Source organism: Triticum aestivum, chromosome 4D, assembly GCF_018294505.1.
Source record: "Triticum aestivum cultivar Chinese Spring chromosome 4D, IWGSC CS RefSeq v2.1, whole genome shotgun sequence".
Taxonomy (NCBI): domain Eukaryota; kingdom Viridiplantae; phylum Streptophyta; class Magnoliopsida; order Poales; family Poaceae; genus Triticum; species Triticum aestivum.
The window spans coordinates 417,777,171-417,799,099 of record NC_057805.1 but is presented as its reverse complement, the minus strand read 5'-3'; the positions used below and the strand labels follow the sequence as shown (position 1 = coordinate 417,799,099).

Genomic DNA, 21,929 nt, shown 5'->3' with positions numbered 1-21,929 from the left:
CCTTCATGGGTGGAGCCCTCCATGGACTCGCCCAGCCGTTACCCTTCGTGTGTTGAAGTCTCCATCAACGTGGATGTACGATAGCACCACCTATCGGAACCACGTCAAAAATCTCCGTGTCTACATTATGTTTGCTCCCTCCAAACTCCTGCCCTTTACCTTCATATGCAATGATTTACATCCCGCTGCTATACTCTTAGAATTGGATGTGTAGGTTGATTGCTTGACTTGTGATAAGTTGCTAAAATCTGCCAAGACTTAAAATTGGGAAAAGGCTAGATTTTTATTTGGTCAAGTAGTCTAATCACCCCCCTCTAGACATACTTTCGATCCTACAAAATCACCACGCAAGAACCAACCAAGAACACTATCGAGGTGCAGGCAATGAGGTCACGTCGGAGCATCGAAGATGTTGACGTTGTTGAATGTCAATGAAGTCCTCCGACTCCTACAACTAGGTTATACCTCATAGTCGCGAAATAAGCACAAGGATAGAGCAGTAGGCTAGACCATCCTACAAAAACGAAGAGTTCTCCTACGAACCCCGATCTAATGTCGAAGATCACGATGCCTCCAAGGTATCTGTGCGTACCAAAGTATTAACACCACAGCAGCTTGTGGACCAACACAATGGAACAACACGAAATCCACGATCTAATCTAGATGGCCAGAGAGGCGGCCGACTAAAAAAGGGACATGAAAGTGGCCACGAGAGTGCTCGACCAAGGGTTTGGTGTGTCCCAGGTGCGCCCATGCCCCTCCTTATATAGGTGGCCAGGGAGGGGGTCGACCGACTTGGGAAGGAATCGTTCCTCCCCAACTAAGTGAGGTCCTACCAAGATTCTTCTGTGGTTGACCAACCCCCACTAGGTTGCCTTCTCCTCAAAGCAAAGGGTGTGATGGCCTTGAGGGTCCTTGAATGTTCTAGAATTTTTCAAAACCTTCTCCAAAAGCTTAATATTCTAGAAATCTCCAAAACCTTCTAAAACACTTTCGGGCATCACCGGGACCTCCCAAAACTCTTCCGAGAATATTTGAAACACTTTCAAAACACTTCTCTTTCAATCTCCATTAAATCGTAACATTTTGAAATGTCACTAAGCATTAAGCATGTGACCATATAGGTTCGACCATATGTGGACATGTCTAAACACCTTCCGATCATTAATTATCAGCGGGGTCTAGATAGAGGTCGACCCCACAAGAAAAGCAATTCTATCATGCACGGGATATCGTGTGCATGAATCCACCATCCATGGTTGCTTCGAGATTCGTACTGCTTTTCTGACTATTTTTAGAACTTGTGTTGTTTCAAAGTGTACCTTAGTGCTTCATGGTGTATCATCAAATCCCATTCAAAACAAGTGTGTTCTGTTTTATATTGGTAAACAATGAAGCATGATGCTACACGTTGAAACAAGAAAAACAACACGAGTATTTTGAATCATGGTAGAGGCAAGCATATCTTTATCGTGGTGTTGTGCAGATGGTGAAGCTCTTCAATATGGTTGTTCATAGATACCTCGGTTGTAGCTACAAGAAGTTGACTGACAATTCTCGGTTCGAAAATTCCTCGAGGTACTACTGAAATGTTGTTAAATGTTGTTCTTGAGCTATGATTTGCCATGTGTTTTTATTTTTAAGAACTGATATCTTCTAGATCTAGGATGTCCTATATTTATCCTTTCTAAAATTGCATCAAGGTGGAAAAGCGGTGGGCATAATAGGTATTCATTTATTTTCTTGTACAACAGATTTTTTGGCACAGAGCTTACATGTGCATTTTTTTTGGACATGTTTATCATCAAATCTGGTGAAACCATGTTTTGTGGAGTTCTAATTGCTTTCATGTTTTTCAGGAAACATGATTGTTCTTTTTCCTCATTCAAGATGGATGCGTTGATTTGTTGCTTGATAGCACTTACATGGTTTTGAAGTAAAAGAAAACATGTGTTTGCAAGGCACAATGTAGCAGCATTTGGCATTTTGCAATGGTGTCCAACTTTGGATCCCTGCAAGGGCTGGTGGTCGTGCTTGGATAAAGGTACGTTTGTGATTCCTAGCCCAGTCAATTTATTGTTTTTTTCTCTAATTGGATTATCTCTTCATGCACGAAGTGATGGATGTTTACTGAGAGTGCTCGGTCACTTGTTGGGCACTTCTGTTCCTTGAACCCGCCAGGAGAGGCTTGGGAGCACCAGCCGCAGGCTCATGCTTCTCATGGCTGCTCGAAAATGTTCAAATATTCTAGAGTTAATTGCACAGAAGTACCACAATTGAGTCATCACATGCAGATTGGTACTACGATTGCTAATTTTTACGTGTCAGTACCAGCATTGCTCCAGACTTTTGCAAAAAGGTCTAAACCGCGTATAAACACGTATTGATGATGTATCTGACTGGCGGGGGCCACCTATCAGGCGCCGACGTGGCAATTTTTTTATAGAAAACCCCCTTACTTTGCATGCCCAATTATTTTGCGGGAAAAAGGCTTCGGTGAGAGATTTTTTTCGTTCGCAATATTACAACACCAAATCGGACTTTTTTGAAAGTTTTTGTTACGTTGGACAAAGAAATTAAATAAACGAAAAAGAAGTGCCCACATGACTCAAACCTGTAACGCGCGGTGCACAAACTGGGCGCGCTAGCCACCACGAGAAAGCCACTGCTGTGTCAGTGTCCAGGCGTTGCCCAATTTATACATACCTAAATGCGAAGGGCCGGCGGTTAGGCCCAACTAGGCCTGTTATTTTTATTTTGTTTCGCGTTTGGCTCGTTCGTTTCCCAGGTTTCTTTTAATTTCATTTCTTTTATGTTTTACTTTTGTTTCTGGTTTTTCCTAAAAAAGTTTTGTTTCTGGTTTTGGCTTATTTTAAGTTTTTCTTCCTTTGTTTTTATTTCTTTTTCTCCTTATTTTTTAATTCATTGGGTTGGTTTTCCTTCTGGATTTTTAACATACTTACTGAACATTTTGTAAGATAGGCTCAATTATATGATGAACATGTTTTCAAATTAGCATGAACATTTTTATAATGTACGCCGAGCACTTTTTCTGCGTATAGTGATCATTTTTAATGCACGATGAATTTTTCTTCACAGATTTTGAACATTTATTTAATGTATTAAATTTTTGTAAAATACGTTGAACATATTTTAAATGCATATTCTATTTTTAAAAAATATATGTTGAACATTGTACATAATGCGTGGCTGGTTTTTCCTAAAAAAAACTTTTGTTTCTGGTTTTAGCTTATTTTTAGGTTTTCTTCCTTTGTTTTTTATTTCTATTGCTCCTTATTTTTTAAATCATTGGGCTAGTTTTTCTTCTGGATTTTTAGCATACTTACTGAACAGTTTTTAAGATAGGCTCCATTATATGATGAACATGTTTTCAAATGAGCATGAACATTTTTTTAATGTACGCCGAACACTTTTTCTGCGTATAGTGATCATTTTTAATGCACGATGAACTTTTCTTCACAAATTGTGAACATTTATTTAATATATTAAATTTTTGTAATATACGCTGAACATATTTTAAATGCATATTCAATTTTTAAAAAATATTTGTTGAAAATGTACATAATGCGTGGTGAAACAAAAGTAAAACATATAAGAGAAATGAAATGAAAAGAAAGCTTGGCAACGAACGAGCCGAACGTGAACCAAAAAAAAAAGTAGCAGGCCTAGCTGGGCCTAACCGCCGGCCCTTCGCATTCGGTCGTGGTGGCTAGCGCGCCCAGCGTCTGCATCGCGCGTCGCAGGTTCGAATCCTATCGACGCTTCTTTTTCGTTTATTTAATTTCTTTGTCCAACGTAACGAAAACTTCAAAAAAAGTCCGATTCTGTGTTGTAATATTGCGAACGAAAAAAATCTCTCACCGGAGCCTTTTTCCTGCAAAATAATTGGGCGTTTATGTGATTACGTGCGAAGTAAGGGGGTTTTCTGTAAAAAATTGCCACGTCGACGCCTGATAGGTGGCCCCCGCCAGTCAGATACGCCGTCAATACGTATTTATACATGGTTTAGACTTTTTTGCAAAAGTCTGAAGCAATGCTGGTACTGACACGTAAAAATTAGCAATCGTGGTACCAATATGTATGTGATGCCCCAATTGTGGTACTTCTGTGCAATTAACTCAATATTCTAACGGGCAATAGTTGGGTGCTTGTTTAGTGAGTACCGAATTTAGTTTTAAAATTTAACCCTATGTCTTTTTTGCATATATTTTTCTTAATAATAAAGTTGGTCCCTCAAGTTGCTTCATGACAATGCAACGGCCATGCAATGCAATGCAACGGTCAAGTTACTTTCTTCTGCTAGATGCTCTTTACATATGTTTGCATGTTTGCGGAGATAGTTAACAAATTCAGAGATAATTGGATGCTGATAATTTATATTTTGCGTCATGTTTTGCGATAACAAAGACACGTGCATGCTAACTGGTATGGCAAAAGAAAACCGTTAAGCAAAAACAACACACAATTAGAAAGGCATGTGCTAGAAAAAAGCCCAGCCCGATGGAAGGAAAAAAAACACTGCTGCTTGTTAAAAACAAAGTCCATCACTAATCCACGAAAATAAAGCCGGATTACAAGAAAGGCGTGCGGCATTAGAATACATGGGACCTTCCCTAGAGAAACACAAACTGCTGAGAAATACTCGGCCAACACACAAAATGCACGAATCTTGGTGCACATGGACCTCGGGCCATGGACACAACAAGACATAGTTAAATCTCAGGTCGACTTCGAATCCTGTCGACGCTTTTTTTTCGTTTATTTAATTTCTTTATCCAGCGTAACGAAAACTTTAAAAAAAGTCCGATTCTGTGTTGTAATATTGCGAACGAAAAAAATCTCTCACCGGAGCCTTTTTCCTGCAAAATAATTGGGCGTTTATGTGATTACGTGCGAAGTAAGGGGGTTTTCTGTAAAAAAAATTGCCACGTTGGCGCCTGACAGGTGGCCCCCGCCAGTCAGATACGCCGTCAACACGTATTTATACATGGTTTAGACCTTTTTGCAAAAGTCTGAAGCAATGCTGGTACTGACACGTAAAAATTAGCAATCGTGATACCAATCTGCATGTGATGCCCCAATTGTGGTACTTCTGTGCAATTAACTCAATATTCTAACGGGCAATAGTTGGGTGCTTGTTTAGTGAGTACCAAATTTAGTTTTATATTTAACCCTATGTCTTTTTTGCATATATTTTTCTTAATAATAAAGTTGGTCCCTCAAGTTGCTTCATGACAATGCAACGGCCATGCAATGCAATGCAACGGTCAAGTTACTTTCTTCTGCTAGATGCTCTTTACATATGTTTGCATGTTTGCGGAGATAGTTAACAAATTCAGAGATAATTGGATGCTGATAATTTATATTTTGCGTCATGTTTTGCGATAACAAAGACACGTGCATGCTAACTGGTATGGCAAAAGAAAACCGTTTAGCAAAAACAACACACAATTAGAAAGGCATGTGCTAGAAAAAAGCCCAGCCCGATGGAAGAAAAAAAAAACACTGCTGCTTGTTAAAAACAAAGTCCATCACTAATCCACGAAAATAAAGCCGGATTACAAGAAAGGCGTGCGGCAACAGTATACATGGGACCTTCCCTAGAGAAACACAAACTGCTGAGAAATACTCGGCCAACACACAAAATGCACGAATCTTGGTGCACATGGACCTCGGGCCATGGACACAACAAGACATAGTTAAATCTCAGTCGACCTGAGATTTAGCAAACCGTTGTTTTATGAATCCAATTTTAGTGATCGTGTCATGTACTACGAAAAACTGCTATCCATATCATCAAGAGTTCAGACTAAAGCAACATCAAAATGATTTATCCAGAAACGAGGCAAAACAGCTAGGTACAAATAAGAGCAAATAATACAGTCTTCTTCCTGACCAATCATCATCCTAGATACTAAAATATGATGCTTTGACAGACACAATGCGGATTAACTTAGCTATTCATCGATGTTAAACTTAATCAGACATAGTTTCACACATTATCCTCATCCCCATCAGGAGCTCCCATGGCGTCTTGCTCCTGTTCACCAACCGCGGATGACATCATGGATAGCTGCTGCTGCTGCTTCTTGTGAGGATATGACTCTAGCTGGGTTCCTGGCCTCTTTGGGCATTCCTTTTCACCTGCGCCAGCATATATATATGTTGCCAATCTATCAATCAAGTCCAACAGAATTACAACAACAACAAAAAAAGCATATTCTTTATTATCTTGTACTGGCACGAGTCGATCACAATAGATGCTTCATGTTCTCATCGCATGTTTGCATCGCAGCGGCGGGCAATGGTAGAACTACATCTAGCACATAAGAATTATACCTAGCAGCAAGTATAATAGTAGCCTATAAGCCCATTCACATGGTGCAGCATTTGCTCCAAAAAAAAAAGGTGGAGCATTGGGACTGACCTAATTATCTTGGTTTGTGCATTGCAGGTGTACTCCCTCCGTCCGGAATTACTTGACGCTCAAACGGATGTATCTAGCACTAAAATACATCTAGATACATCAGTTTATGCAACAAGTAATTCCGGACCAAAGAAGTAGTTAATTAGTTGCACAACACAAAATTAAGAGCATTTGGCAGGCTATATTAATTAATTACGCTGGTCACCTGAAGCTGCAGCTGTCATATTGAGATGGCTGGAGATGGTGCTGTAGAATAGTGTTGTGCATCTTCCGACCTGAAGAAGATTGACTCCTTTCAGCTTCTTCATCTCCATGTCGACAGCAATCGACCAAACTTCACTGTCCGCCATATGGTGTTTGGCCAACAAACAGATGATGTTGTTTTCGTGTAAGCTCAACATGGGCATATCCACTAAGAGGTTAGCAAGTTTCGTCTCGGCCAATTCCGAAACCTCAGGCAGCAGCCCGTCAGTGCTGACACCATCGGCCACCAAGAGTTCATGATCATAGAGCACGAAGCCCTGCTGCCAGCCCTTCTCCTGTTGGCGCCAAGGACTCGTAGCCGTAGTGGTCGTAGTCCAGGTGGAAGCGCGCCAACCCGGAGAGAAGGAGGGACAAACCACCTCAACGAACCTGATGCGAATTGTGTCGCTGGACATGTCGAAGGCGATGTCTCGAGGAGGTTGCAACCGGTAGTTCATGTCTGGCCGGCAGAGCTCTGCAGATGGCAGACGTAGATAGCACAGCTCAGCGTGTTCACCACTGTCAAGGACGTTGCAGAAGAGGATGCCATTCCACAAGTCGACGAACGCCATGACACCGCCATCACCGACAGCGATCGCCTTGTCCGGCATGTAGTCGCCAAGGTCAGTGGCTCCATCTGCCAGTGACAAGACTGGTTTCTTGATGGTCCAGGCTCGCGTCTCGGAGCTGAAGATGTAGAGCAGGAACTCTCCATTCTCCTGAATGGCTAGTGCAGCGACGTGGTAGCCTCCGCCATGAGAAACGAGGCCCACCGCACAGCATTCGTTGACCAAGCGCATGCTGTTGGGTTGCTGGATCTGATAGAGCTCCGGACGGCCATCACCGCCGTGATCTCGGTCGGTATGGTAGATGTAGTATTCGGAGAACGGCCATTTCTTGAAGCGTACGGCCATGGAGAGAAGGACGAAGCCGCCGTGGGAGGAGAGGACGAGAGGCTCCTCGGTGAAGCGGGTGCCGGTGGCCCAGGCAAGCACGTAGGAGACGCGAGGCGGGCGGGCGACGAACAAGGTGATCTGGATGACCATGGGGCGCTGTTCGTCGTCCGGGTCGGTGGTGCTGTAGGTGGCCGTGGTGTCGTTTATCCTCTCGCCAAAGAAAGGCTTGCTGTCAAGAATGCAGCTCTGGGGGAGGTCGGCGGCGGCGCCGACGTCGACGTCCGGCGGAGCCAGCGAACCTAACGAAATCCCCGCCATAGGAGCATGGTATGGATCCATCCTAGCTAGCTTTGTCTGGATTGGAACGGATTGGATTTTCTCGGATGGATCTTGACGACGCCGGCCAGATCAATTGGAGATGGATGAGGAACAAGATGTGGATTTGTGGGTGGAGTTGGAAAGGGGAACAATGGGCGGCGGCGGGTCACGACCCTTGTTATGCAATCTCAGGCTCGGCTGGGCCGCTCTCGTCTGCCGCACAAATAATGTCTTTCTATATGGGCCTTTTCTCTGGTGTGTGTGGTCTTTGGGCTGGCCGGTCTCATCTACTAGTGTTTCTCAAAAATAAAAAAATCACGCACGTGCGTTGCTGCGCGGGACCGAGAGCTCGCGCGCCACGCGCTGAGAACGCAGCGGGCACACACACCCCTTCGCGCCCTTCTGGGCCGGCCCATGTGCGGCCGGCACGCCACCTATTTGTTTTTCGTCTTTTCCTTTGCATTTTTTTTCTTTTTTTCAATAATTCAGGATATCAAACAGCATCTAAATTACAGTAAAAGTTGCTAATTTGAAAAACCACAATCATGATTTCGAAAAACAATCATTATTTCCAAAAATGCTCGGGAATTCAAAAAATGTTCATGAATTTCTAAAAAAAATGTTCCAAATTTTAAAAAATGTTCAAGAATTTTAGAAAACGTTCATGATTTCAAAAAAAGTTCACGCATTCGCGAAAATGTTCACGAATTTGCAAAAAAAAGTTCATGATTACAAAAAATGTTCAGAAATTTTAAAAAATGTTCATAATTTCAAAAAAAGTTCATGCATTCATGAAATGTTCACGAATTTGCAAAAAATCTTCATGATTACAAAAAATTGTCTTGAATTTAAGATAATGTGCATGGCTCAAAAAAATGTTCGTGAATTTGAAAAAATGTTCACGTATTAGTAAAAAATGTTCATGATTCCAAAGGAATGAACCTTTTTTTGAATTTGATGAACAAATTTGGCATTTGATGAACATTTTTTTAATTTGAAGAACAAAATTTGTGTTAGATAAAATTATGAACAAAATTTGCATTCGATGAACATTATTTTGAAAAAATGATGAACAAATTTTTAATTCAATGAACAAATTTTGAATGTGATGAATGTTTTTTAATCCGGCGAACAAAAAATTCAATGAACAAAAAGAAACCGATGAACATTTTTTAAGTTTGATGAACAACTTTCGAATTTTTATGAACATTTTTTAAATCTGAAGAACAAAAAATTGAATTGGATGAACATTTTTGGATTCTTGAACATTCTTTTGCGTGGTCGAACATTTTTTGAATTCGATGAACAAAAAAAGTTGATAACGAATTTGAAATAAAAAATGCCAAAAATAGTCAAAAAGTGAAGAAGAAGAAAATAGAAAATAGAAAAAAGGGAAAGAAAAAACGAAAAATAAAAATAAAAAAACAAAAGAAAAAACATGAAAAGAACAGGAAAACGGAAAAAAAACCAGTATAGGAAACATAAAAACAAAAAAAGGTTCTGGGAAGGTTCTAGAACCTTCCCAAAACCGGCAGAACCAGAGAAAAGGGAAGCGAACTGGGCCGGCCCGATAAGGGAAGGAAAGACGCAGGGGCTACGCGCTACGGTGTTACGCGGCGACCTATGCGCCATATAGAAACCCCCCGCGGGACCACCTATGTGACGCTCTCTGCTTCAAGTTGCTGAGGTTTCGCAAAGGCGTGCCTTCGATTGGGCCGGCCCATGAAGATAGTGATGCACACTGTAGCTCAAAAAGATATGTTGCGCTGCGGGGGATTGGAACAAAGGATCGACTAATGTCAACTACACGTTCATGCCAGCTGAGCTAGGAAACATATCTGACCATGTTGGCGAAATCATTAGTTAAGGAGTACTCCTTGCGGAGATCATTCCAACTTCCCTAGGTTGCGACAAGTGGCGCGCTGCATGTGCGCCACTTGTCGCAACCTCGGAGTTTTCCCTTTTTTCGTAGATCCGTTTATTCAAAGCGTTTTATCTCTTAAACTGTGCGTCCATATCTCGAACCACTTTCGCCATTAGATTCCTCGCGTCGAGATCTTCAAAACTAGGTCCCATGTTGATAGGTTTTGACGAACTCTTTTTTTATGAAAAAAACCGAACAGGGAGCACGAGTTTTTTCCCTTTCCGAAAGAGGCACGCCCGTGCCTCTCGCAGAAACAAAACCGTGCCTCTTGCAAAAGAAAAAAAAAAACAGAAAACACGTTTTTTTCATTTCCGAGGAAGCACGGCTGTGACTCACGAAAGCACAACCGTGCCTCTCGCGGAAGCAAAACCGTGCCTCTCGCGGAAGAAAAAAACGAATATGTGTTTTTTTTTCGTGTCCAAGAGGCACGGCCGTGACTCTCGCGAAAGCACAACCGTGCCTCTCGCGGAAGCAAAACCGTGCCTCTCGCGAAAGGAAAACAAACAGAAAACGCGTTTTTTTTCGTTTCCAAGAGGCACGCCCGTGCCTCCCACGAAACCACAACCGTGCCTCTCACGAAAAAAAATGCATTTTTTGCGCAATTTTTTTTCGAAAATTCTTTTTTTGGTCGAAAAGCTAGGGAAGACCGGTGAAAAACCAAAACGTCAAAAAACCCCGGGAAAAACCGTTTAAAAGGCCAAAAACGCGTGCGAAAAAAAAATCCGGAGGGAGCGCCTAGAGCGCGATACTTGACGAATGACTGAGAGTGCGTCAAGTGGCGCTGATCATTGCGAGGCTCCCGAAGGAGTGCTCGTTAATTAGTTGCTCCCCCATGTTGGAGCATCAAACTTAAAGAAACAAACAGGCTGCGCAGATCCGAATTAGTTTAGGAACATCGGAACCAATTTTTTTTCGAAAAACGGAATGTTCGAGAAACGCCAACACTTTCCAAATAGTGAAAAATATTTTGGAAAACTATAACATTTTTTATAAAAGGAACACTTTTTGAAAATCATGAACATTTTTTAAAAAAAAACAAGATTCCAAATTCCAAAACAAAATTGGGAAACGCGAACATATTTGAAAATTCCTGAGAAAATTTGAAAACACGATTTTTAAGAAACTTGCGTTTTTCAAAACTTCTGAAAAAAATAAAACGTGAACAATTTTTAAGTTTGTGAACAATTTTTTACAACATGAACATTTTTTAACATTGTCAGAAATTTGAAAAGAAATATTCAAATATTTTTTGTAAAACAAGAATATTTTCTGAAATTTCAGAACATTTTTTTAGAACTGCAAACAATCTTTTAAAACAGGAAATTTTTTTGAAAAATGGGAAACGCAATCATATTTGAAAATTCCTGAACAAAATTTGAAAACACGATTTTTTGGAAGCTTTTGAACATTTATTGAAACTTCTGAAAAAAACGAAAACGTGAACAATTTTTTAAAACATGAAAATTTTTCTAACTTTATCAGAAATTTGAAAAGAAAACATTCGAACATTTTTTGTAAAACAAGAACTTTTTTTGAAATGTCAGAACATTTTCTGAAAAATGCAAACAATTTTTTAAAAGAGGAACATTTTTTATTTATGAAAAAACACGATTTGTTTTAAATTTTCAACGTTTTTTATAAATCAGGAACATTTTTTTCAAAATTCTGAACAATTTTCAAAAGATGATCTTGAAAAATAAAATAAATGAAAAGCGAAAAAAAAGGAAATAGAAAACAAAAAAAGAAATATAAAAGTGGAAAAACCAAAAGAACAGAAAAACCAGGAAGAAACAGGAAAACCGTCAAAAAGAAAAAAGAACGGTTCAGGGAACTTTCTAGAAGGTTCCCAAAACCGGCTGGCTAAATTTTGTATAATGGGCCAGCCCATTGCTAGCGATGCGGGGCTTCGCGTGTGCGTTGCGTCGACATTTTGACGCAACGAGCGGCGCATAGGGTTTTCCTTGCTGCGCGTCAACTGAAACTATCTTCATTTCTCAAAAGAAAAACTGAAACTATCATCCCTTATCTATACCTATATACCCCCTCCGTTCCAAAATAGATTACCCAACTTTGCACTAATTTTGAAGTTAGTGCAAAGTTGGGTAATCTATTTTGGAACGGAGGGAGTATATATAATAGGAAATAGATGAGAGGTGATACTATTCTACCCTGCTTGTACGTTTTGCTCCTAGACTGGCCTGTAAGCCGCCACCGCCTCGAAATGAAAAAGTACAGGGATCCTCAAGGAAAGCAGAGAAAATAATCAAGATTTACAGAGGTGGAAACGAAGGAACAGCTGAACCGCCAGCAATGCGATTGATTTCTACGTGTCAGCTAGCACGCTTCAGTTTCCATCAGAGATGGATATCCTCAGCAGCTGTTCATTGGCATGGTGCGTGTGATTAGATACACTGACCCCCACATCAGCAAGTTTTGTTGTCAAGCTAAATGGGGGCTGCTCTAGAGGTTTTTTGCCCTCAAGGGGGTTGAGACAAGGAGACCCACTTTCGCCCTATTTGTTCCTATTTTCTGTTGAAGAATTCTCAGCTTTGCTCAAGAAAGCACAACAGAACAAAGACATTAAGGGTGTATCTTTTGGGAGCACTGACCCCCACATCACACATCTATTGTTTGCTGATGATAGCATTGTGTTTTTGGAAGGATCCCAGGATAATTTGGCGGCTCTTAAAGTGACCCTTATGAAGTATGAGGCAGCTTCCGGACAAAAAGTTAATCTTCAAAAATCCTCAATTTTTTTCGGGAAGGGATGTCCTCCAGAGGAGAAGGGGCCGCTAATGCAGGCTATTGGGATTCAAACTGAAGCACTCAGTGAGTGATACTTGGGCCTGCCAACAGTGGTGGGGAAATCCAAGGATGGAACTTTCAAATATGTAACTGAGTGCTCGAAAGGTAAAGTATCCGGATGGAAAGGACAAGGTTTATCAAAGGCAGCCAGAGAAGTGCTAGTTAAATCGGGACTGCAATCTACACCAACTTTTACCATGAGCTGTTTTCAACTCACAAAGAAGATGTGCGGGAACCTGACTTCAATTTCGTCAAACTTTTGGTGGGGTGCAGCAAATGGGGAGAGGAAGGTGCATTGGCTAGCATGGGATAAAATGTGCATGGCTAAAAGAGATGGAGTGTTAGGCTTCAGAGACCCGGTTGCTTTCTGAAAGAACATGTGGTACCCCCATGTTTGGTTTTGGTAATTGATGACAATCTCTATGGACTAATGGTTGTCTTGAGTTATATTTGAAGGATTTGTCCATAGGCTTTTCTTGAAGTCCATGTGTTGGTTTCAAGGAGTTTATGAGTTGACCAAGGTGCTATTAAGGAATTATCCAAAGATTGGTCATGTGAGTGTTGAGCTTATTGCAAGCATGTCTTGAAGAAGAAGATTGTGTGATCATTCATGTTTAACTTCAAGACATCATCCAAATGAAGAGCGTTGGAAATATTCAAGGTTGATCAAGACTAAGTCAAGAGTGAATCAAGTTGATCAACTTAAAAAGCGTAGAAGATGTACCAAGAGGGATCAAGTGATCCCATGGTATGGTAAGCATTGTCCATTGTGCTTTGCGTACTAACTCATGGTCTATGTGAGAGTTCTATGTGGGGTTAGGTACGTGTTCATGGGCATGCGTCAAGAGGAAGATATCACTCAACCCATGGAGAGGAAGACATCAAGTGGTGATCGTCAACAAGATTGCCGTGTGCAAGTTCAAGTGGAGCATCATGAAGAGATCAAGTGCTTAAAGCTTGTCGTCCATTATGGTATCAATGGACTTGTGAAGATGTTCTGAAGAGTGGCTCACCCATAGTGGACAATGGGGGAGCAATCATCTAGTCTTCATCGAGCCAACGCAATCAAGAAAGGTGGTCCAACTTGAGGGAGTCAAGATCGTCATCATCTAGCTCAAGTGGACCATGTGCAAGGCAAAGGTTTACCATTGATAGGTTTTCTATTTTACCGGTCTCATGGTGGTAGTTGGGAGACCGGGTTATAGGATCGGTTGCCGTACTATCAAGGGGGGCTCTCAAGTTGGTAGCTTGATCGTATCGTTAGTAGAGAGCTCAAACCATTGCATCCTTGCATCATGTTTCTTGGTTCTTGTTTGGTTCTCTTTGTGAGTCTTAGATCTTATGGTCATCTTGATGACAAGCTTGAGTTCATCGAAAACGGAGTTCGCATGCGTCTTCTATGATGTTTTCGGTGTTGGAGGTTTTACCGGTCTTATCCGAGGAAGGGTTCTCGCCATTTTCTTATGGGCCTTTTCTCATTTGCCTCTTATTCATATTCCTATCAAGATTGTGTTAGCCCATGTCATTAGCTTTCCAACAAACTTGATTTCATTGAATTTGGAGTCTGTTTGCAGAAGTTGTGGCTGTTTTGGTAAAGGCTGCAGCGGTACTACCGCGACTAGAGCGGATGTAAATTTTTACTACCGCTCCAGAGCTGTACTACCGCGGCTCCTGAGCGGTAGTACCGCTCCAGAGCTGTACTACCGCGGCTCCTGAGCGGTAGTACCGCTCCGCACCAAAATCTTGTGTTTTGCTCAGCGGAGGTAGGCACGGAAGTATTTTTTAGTGCCTCTCGCAAGCAGTAGTACCGCTACCATTTGCGGTAGTACCGTGAGGTCGAGCGGTAGTTCCGTGAGGACGAGTGGTAGTACCGCTCCGGCGGTTCTACTGGCCTTTTGCCTCCTCATTGTTGTTTTTCAAAGGGGTACTACCGCCCTAGCGGTAGTACTGCTCCTTAGAGCGGTAGTACCGCTCTGTGCGGGCTGTGAGCATAACGGTTGGATTTTTCCCCACCTATAAAAGGGGGTCTTCTTCCCCCAATGAACCTTATCTCTTTAGCTCGTGTTCTTCCCTCATTGTTGACCTTCTTCGAGCTTGCTAACTCTCAATCCCTCCAATGATTCTTGCTAGTTCTTGAGGGAAAAGAGAGAGGGGATCTAGATCCATGTCTCCACCAATCACTTTCTCCTCTAAGTGAGGGGAACCCCTTGGATCTAGATCTTGGAGTTCTTCGTGTTCTTCTTCCGTTCTTCCTCTAATTTTCCTAACTAGCATTAGTTGCTTTGGTGGGATTTGGGAGAGAAGGACTTGGGCACTCCATGTGTCCTTGCCATTGCATTTGGTGCATCGGTTTGAGTTCTCCATGGTGATACGTGGAAGTGAAGTTTGAGAAGCTTATTACTCTTGGGTGTTTGGGCACCCTAGAGCTTGTTCCTCTTGGGTGCCTTGGCGCCCTAGACGGTTGGTGTTGTTCAGAGCTCAATCATTGTGGTGTAAAGCTCCGGGCAAGTGTCGGGGTCTCCAATTAGGTTGTGGGGATCGCCCCGAGCAATTTGACGGGTACTGGTGACCGCCCCCAAGGGTTGCCAAAGTGTACGGGTTCGGTGACCACCCCCAAGGGTTGCCAAAGTGTACGGGTTCGGTGACCGCCCCCAAGGGTTGCCATTTGTACGGGTTCGGTGACCGCCCTCAAGGGTCCCTTAGTGGAATCACGGCATCTTGCATTGTGCGAGGGCGTGAGGAGATTACGGTGGCCCTAGTGGCTTCTTGGGGAGCATTGTGCCTCCACACCGCTCCAAACGGAGATTAGCATCCGCAAGGGTGTGAACTTCGGGATACATCGTCGTCTCCGCGTGCCTCGGTTATCTCTTACCCGAGCTCTTTACTTATGCACTTTACTTTGTGATAGCCATATTGTTTCTTGTCATATATCTTGTTATCACCTAGTAGTTTATCTTGCTTAGCATAAGTTGTTGGTGCACATAGGTGAGCCTAGTTGTTGTAGGTTTTGTGCTTGACAAATTAACCGCTAGGTTTATTCCGCATTTGTTCAAGCCTAAACTGTAATTATTTTAAAGCGCCTATTCATCCTCCCCTCTAGGCGACATCCACGATCTTTCAATTGGTATCAGAGCCTCGTCTCTCTTTGTTAGGCTTAACCGCCTAGAGAGTAAAGATGTCGACTAGGGGATTAGGATTCTCTAACACTCTTAGTTTCAATGGCACAAATTTTGATGTTTGGGTAATTCGCATGCTTAATCTCTTTAGGGTCATGGACCCAAATTTAGAGAGAATTGTAGATATGGGTTTTTCTCCTCCAAAGGATCCTCAACGATTATCTTTAGAGGATGAGAAAAAATCTTATCTAAATGCTCAAGCTTCTAATGTTCTCTTTGATGCTCTGAGCAATGTAGTTATATTTCAACTCATGCCGTTCCGGGATGCTCATGAGTTGTGTACGAAGCTTCAAGATAAATATGGCGTGTCCAAGATTTGTGGGGATGATTGTTCTCCCTCAACCTCCGGCCGTGTTGTCTTCTCAACTGCCTCTACTTCATCTACATGTGGTTTACCACAAGGTAATGATATGGCGAGTAGTGTTGATCATTGCAATGATGATAGTGTGCTTATTATCGATGATCCTTCACCGCTATCTTATTGCAATGCTTCTTCTTTGGACTTTAGCACTTCGAGCACTCCAAATGTTTCACATGCTTGTGTTGATAGTCCTTGCATATCATGTCGAAATTGCTTGACTAAATCTGATGATGATATGCTTGCCATGTCTTGTTGCCATGATAAAAATGCTTGTATTTCCTCTAGTTGTTGTGCTAACAATGTAAAGGAAACCCAACACTCCGTGGAACAATATGTGGTCTTGAATGGTGCCTCAAGGGATCCTACATCATCATCTATTGCTTTTTGCCGTATGGCTAAGGCGTCAAAGGTATCTCCTACTTTGAACCCCAATATGTCCCTTGATGATGAAGTTAATGCTAATGATGGTGATGATAATGATGAAAGAGAATGATAATATTGCTTCCTTAAAAATTAAGGGGGAAATGATTTTTAAAGCTCTTCACAAAAATAAACTTGCTCGTTCCAACTTCATGGAAATCATGTCTATTGCCATTGAGGGCAAGAAATACATTGAGGAGTTGGAATCTCATCTAGAGGAGCATGAGGTCACCGTTGAGAAAATGGAAGCTCATGAGCGTGATTACGCAAATGAGATCGCGAAGCTATCTCAAGCTCTTGAACATGAACAAACCACCTCCGAATCTCTTGAGGAGACTTTTGCTCTAGAACTAAGAGAATGAAGGAATCTCATGATAGAGCTCTTGAGGTGGCCAATGATTTTGAAACTAAAAATGAGAAGCTTGAAGTTGCACATGCTAAACTCCTTGAGGACTTTGGGCACCTCGAAAATGGCTCAAGGGTCATTAAGAGTGAGCTCATCAAACTCACCGAGTCTCATGCACAACTTAAAGCTTCATATTCTAAAGAGCTTGCCAAGTTGCTTTCTCCTCTTGCTATTATTGATGATGCTTGTGCTACTAACTCTATTTCTAGTGAAGCATCCGTTTTGAAGGAGAATGTTGAGCTACGGGCTCAACTTGAGTTGCTATCTAGCAAATATGAGAAGTTGGAAGAAAATCATGTAAAGCTCACAAGCTCTCATGATGATCTTCTAGTATCCCATAATGTGCTAAAGATAGCTCATGAGGCTATGTCTAAGGTAACTTCTAGTAAGTCGCATGTGGATACTAGCACTACTTCAAGTCAAAATGCTATCTTGCCATGTGCTAGTCCTTGTAATTCGTCTACTCATAACATTGGTACTTCTTGTGATGAATTACTCTCCTTGCCTTGTTGCTCTAACGATGAAGCTCATACTTCCTCTAGTACTTGTGTTGATACTAACCATGTAGAGGAAATTAAAGAGCTCAAGGCTCAAGTCACTTCTTTGAAGAAAGACTTGGAAAAGTGTCATGAAGGGAAATCCACACTCAACAATATCTTGAGTGTGCAAAAATCCCCCAATGACAAAGGTGGACTTGGATTCAACTCCAATAAGAAGAGGAAGTCCAAGAGAAACAAGAAGAAGGGCCAAGAACAAGTCAAGAATTCGGCCAAGATTATTTGCTTCAAGTGCAAAATTGAAGGGCATCATGTTAGATATTGCCCATTGAAGAAGGCGGCCATTAGTGTCAAGCAACAAGGGAAGAGGCCACAAGTTCAATCTCATGCTCAACCTCAACTTGAAGAAAGGCCACTTCCCAAGAAGACTCAAGTTAATGCTTCTCTTGTTGAGAAATCAAGTGAGAAGAAAGTGAAGAGTAGACGTTGCTACTTATGTCGTGAGAAAGGTCACGTCGCTTCTTCATGCACTAGTGGTAACTTATCCAACCCAATTATTATTGATGATATCTATTCTCTTGGGAAGGATAAGGTTGGCAATGTGTTTGCCAAGTTTGTTGGTACTCAAAGTGGTGTCAAGAAAAGAACCATTTGGGTAGCCAAGCCTATTGTGACTAACCTCTAAGGACCCAACTTGGTTGGGGACCACCAAGCTCAAATTTGATCAATAGGTGTTGTTGGAGGGCATTGGAGACTTGGCTACATTATGAAGAATTAAGGGGACTTCATCATTCCTTTTGTCTCAAGCCAAGTCAATTGGATTATCAAGTTTCTATCTTATATCCAATGTGCCTCCTTGCGGTAACTTGTACTTTAATTGGTTACATTGAAAGTTACTTGCCCCCATGCATGTTTTGGTTTTGTTCCTTGCATGTGTTTGTATATGTTGTGCTTCCAACTTGCTTATCTTGAGCAATCAAGTATGTGTGTGTTGGTTTGCACATCATGTACGTGTGTGTCGTGCGCTGAGCCTTTTTGCTTCTTGTTTGTATCCTAGTTGGCTCGTGTGAGAGATTAATGGAACATCCCATTTTGGGGGAGTGATGTGCTTTGTGCACATCACAATCCTATAAATGTGTGTACATGAGGAATACCATCTAGTATTGATATTACAAGCTTATCTAGTTGCTAGGTGGTATATCTCTCATGAGAAATTCAAATTCTAAAAGTCCATTGACTATCTCTCGTTGGATCCTCTTATTGCCTCTTGTTAAGTTTTCTTTGGTATCACATTATGGGGGAGTAATATGCTATGTGCATATTACAAGCCTAGAAAATGTGTACATTTGAGATATTGTCACTTAGAGTTGATATTATTAATTATATTGTTCCTAGGTGACATGTTAGCTCTACAAGTGGCAATTTGCTTGTGTTTGTTGTGAAGATGATGTTGGATATCCTTGTTATCTACCACCGGGAATTATTTCCAAATACTTCTTGTCTTTTGACAATTGGTAGTCACTTATGTGTGGTAGAATTTATTGATCATTTTTGCATTGGCTTTTATTTTATTTTATTTTCCTTTTCTCTTGCCAAGGATTGTGTCACTCCCATTGTCTTCCATACCATTTGTGGATCTTGTTAATTTCTTGTTCTTGTCTAGTGTTTTCTAGATATAGTGAAAGTGGTGATCTCACCTTGTGCATTGTGTACTCAAATGCAAATTCTCTATAATGCACAGCTCGTGGGGGAGCTATCCTATTTTCTATAAAATGCTCATCTTGTGATCCTTATCAAGTGTGTGTTGGTGGAAGGCAAGCCGTTTTCTTTTGGTACCTTGTGCCATCATGAAACTTTGTTGAGAGCTTGGTTTGTTTGGAACCATCCTCTCTTTGGGAGTTTGACATCTTTAATTTAGTGTGTATCAATGGATATCTCATTCCTTGATGTATCTTTAATGATATCTTCCAAGTGATAATTTATCTATTTGGTATCCTTTTTTCACTTGGCATTTTGTTTTCATTTGGTTTCGGTTCTTGAAAGTTTTGAGCATGCATATTTACTTCATGTAGTTTCTTTGGCATGCTTTCTTTCTTTGATCCAATATATAGGGGAAACTCCACCAAGTCTCAAATTGGATGAGATGTGCATGAAATTCATTTTCATATCTATATGCACATATTTATGTGGAGTTTGTCCTATGTATTGTTGGTTCTCTAACTGCTCGGCTCACTCACAAGGAAGGTGGTGTCACCATGTGCTTATTGGAGTCAAGCTAGGATGATCAATGATCTACTATCTACCTTTAATTGGTATCTACTACATCCTTCCAATGCTATCTTGGTAACAAGTATCTACTCATGCATACACCTCTTACATTCAACCTTGTGTAGGTTGCATCATGGCATGAATTTTTTTATTAGTTCTTGTGATACTTGTTTCCCTTCTCAAAGCGTCTCAACAATGATCTCTTGTTGATAGTTGTGATCTCTTTGATGTCCGTTTGGTTGAATCTCATTTATATACTATAAGATAATATCTAGCCATGTGCTATGCTTACAAGCAAATATCTTATTGGTATATCTATGACTTCCTTTTGGATATCTTGTTCCTTCTTGTTGTAACTATTTCAGGTGTACATCCTTCTTTGCAGATATATATCATCATGATTTCATCTACCTAGAACATTATACACTTGAGAGAAATTACATCTCCAGATGATATCCTTTCTTTCACGTCCACCTTGTCTTTCTTATGTTATTTCTTTGGTGGCTCCGCGAAAGCTTTTGTCTTGAGTGCGGGTCTTATCTCGTTGCATCTTGATGCACTCTTTTGTGGTGAAGATCTTTTTCCTCATGCTTGTCTTGACGAGGCCTTTGCCATCTTAATTGGTATCCCTCGTCTTGATGAGGCTTTCATTTTCTATCTTCACCATGGGTTGTCACAAGCATAGGTTCTTTATATGCTTATTAGTGAGCTTGTGAACCCGTTTGCTAGTTGCGTGTGGTAATGACATGCCTTGCACCGTGTATCTCATTCTTTCAAGACTATATTGATGCTTAATGCTCATCCGTACATTAGTCTTCTCAAGTGCATTGCCTTGACTCACACACATCGGTTTTGGTTGAGCCTATTCTTAGTTGCCTCTGTTACATGTTGCTCAACCATGTGCTTGTTGCAAGTGATAGGCTTTGTCTCCTATTTGTCCACTTGCACTGGTTGTGAGTTTCTATTGATTTTGGGGGAGCTATGATCCTATTTTGTGCACGTTGTATCCAATACAAATATTCTTATTTATGCACAAATCATGGGGAGCTTCTCTAGTTTCTTTAGAACACTCCTCTGCTCATATCATATTTTCATTTATTCTTGTGGCTCATAGGATCCTTGGTCTAGTTAGTTCAATTGATATCCTTTGATTGCTTGCTTCAACTGGTATATTTTGACTGCTTGATTGTTTGTGTCTCTCTTTGTTATGTCCTTGTGGTATATCTTTCTTTAGCAATCTTTGTGCCTCAATATAGTTTGTCTTCCTCCAAGTATTTACCTTTGGATATGTTATAGGATCGAAAGTATGTCTAGAGGGGGGGGGTGATTAGACTACTTGACCAAATAAAAATCTAGCCTTTTCCCAATTTTAGTTCTTGGCAGATTTTAGCAACTTAGCACAAGTCAAGCAATCAACCTACACATGCAATTCTAAGAGTATAGCAGCGGAATGTAAAAAAATTGCATATGAAGGTAAAGGGGAGGAGTTTGAGGAGGCAAACGCAATTGGAGACACGGATGTTTTTGTCGTGGTTCCGATAGGTGGTGCTATCGTACATCCACATTGATGGAGACTTCAACCCACGAAGGGTAATGGCTGCGCGAGTCCACGGAGGGCTCCACCCACGAAGGGTCCACGAAGAAGCAACCTTGTCTATCCCACCATGGCCGTCGCCCACGAAGGACTTGCCTCACTAGGGTAGATCTTCACGAAGTAGGCAATCTCCTTGCCCTTACAAACTCCTTGGTTCAACTCCACAATCTTGTCGGAGGCTCCCAAGTGACACCTAGCCAATCTAGGAGACACCACTCTCCAAGAAGTAACAAATGGTGTGTTGATGATGAACTCCTTGCTCTTGTGCTTCAAATGATAGTCTCCCCAACACTCAACTCTCTCTCACAGGATTTGGATTTGGTGGAAAGAAGATTTGAGTGGAAAGCAACTTGGGGAAGGCTAGAGATCAAGATTCATATGGTAGGAATGGAATATCTTGACCCCAACACAAGTGTAGGTGGTTCTCTCTCAGAAAATGTATGTTGGAAGTGTAGGCACGTTCTGATGGCTCTCTCCACGAATGAAGAGTGGGTGGAGGGGTATATATAGCCTCCACACAAAATCTAACCGTTACACACAACTTACCAATCTCGGTGGGACCGAATCGCGAAA

The 21,929-nt window shown here is 41.4% G+C and overlaps 1 protein-coding gene across 3 annotated transcripts; it reads right to left on the bottom strand.

Annotated features, from left to right (window-relative positions):
- Window positions 1–5,790: 5,790 nt before the first annotated feature.
- On the bottom strand, window positions 5,791–8,100 carry LOC123098275 (uncharacterized). Of its 3 annotated transcripts, none has more exons than XR_006447701.1 (3): window positions 6,654–8,100; window positions 6,449–6,527; window positions 5,887–6,165 (listed from the first exon to the last, which is right to left on the bottom strand). XR_006447701.1 is itself a non-coding variant. In XM_044520227.1 (2 exons), exons 1-2 carry the CDS (start codon window positions 7,924–7,926, stop codon window positions 6,014–6,016), a joined length of 1,425 nt encoding a protein of 474 aa, XP_044376162.1. In that variant the 5' UTR covers window positions 7,927–8,096; the 3' UTR covers window positions 5,791–6,013. The 3 variants fall into 3 exon arrangements, 1 of the variants encoding a protein (XP_044376162.1); XR_006447702.1 differs by lacking the exon at window positions 5,887–6,165 and adding an exon at window positions 6,194–6,360; XM_044520227.1 differs by lacking the exon at window positions 6,449–6,527 and having other exon boundaries at window positions 5,791–6,165; window positions 6,654–8,096.
- Window positions 8,101–21,929: the final 13,829 nt, after the last annotated feature.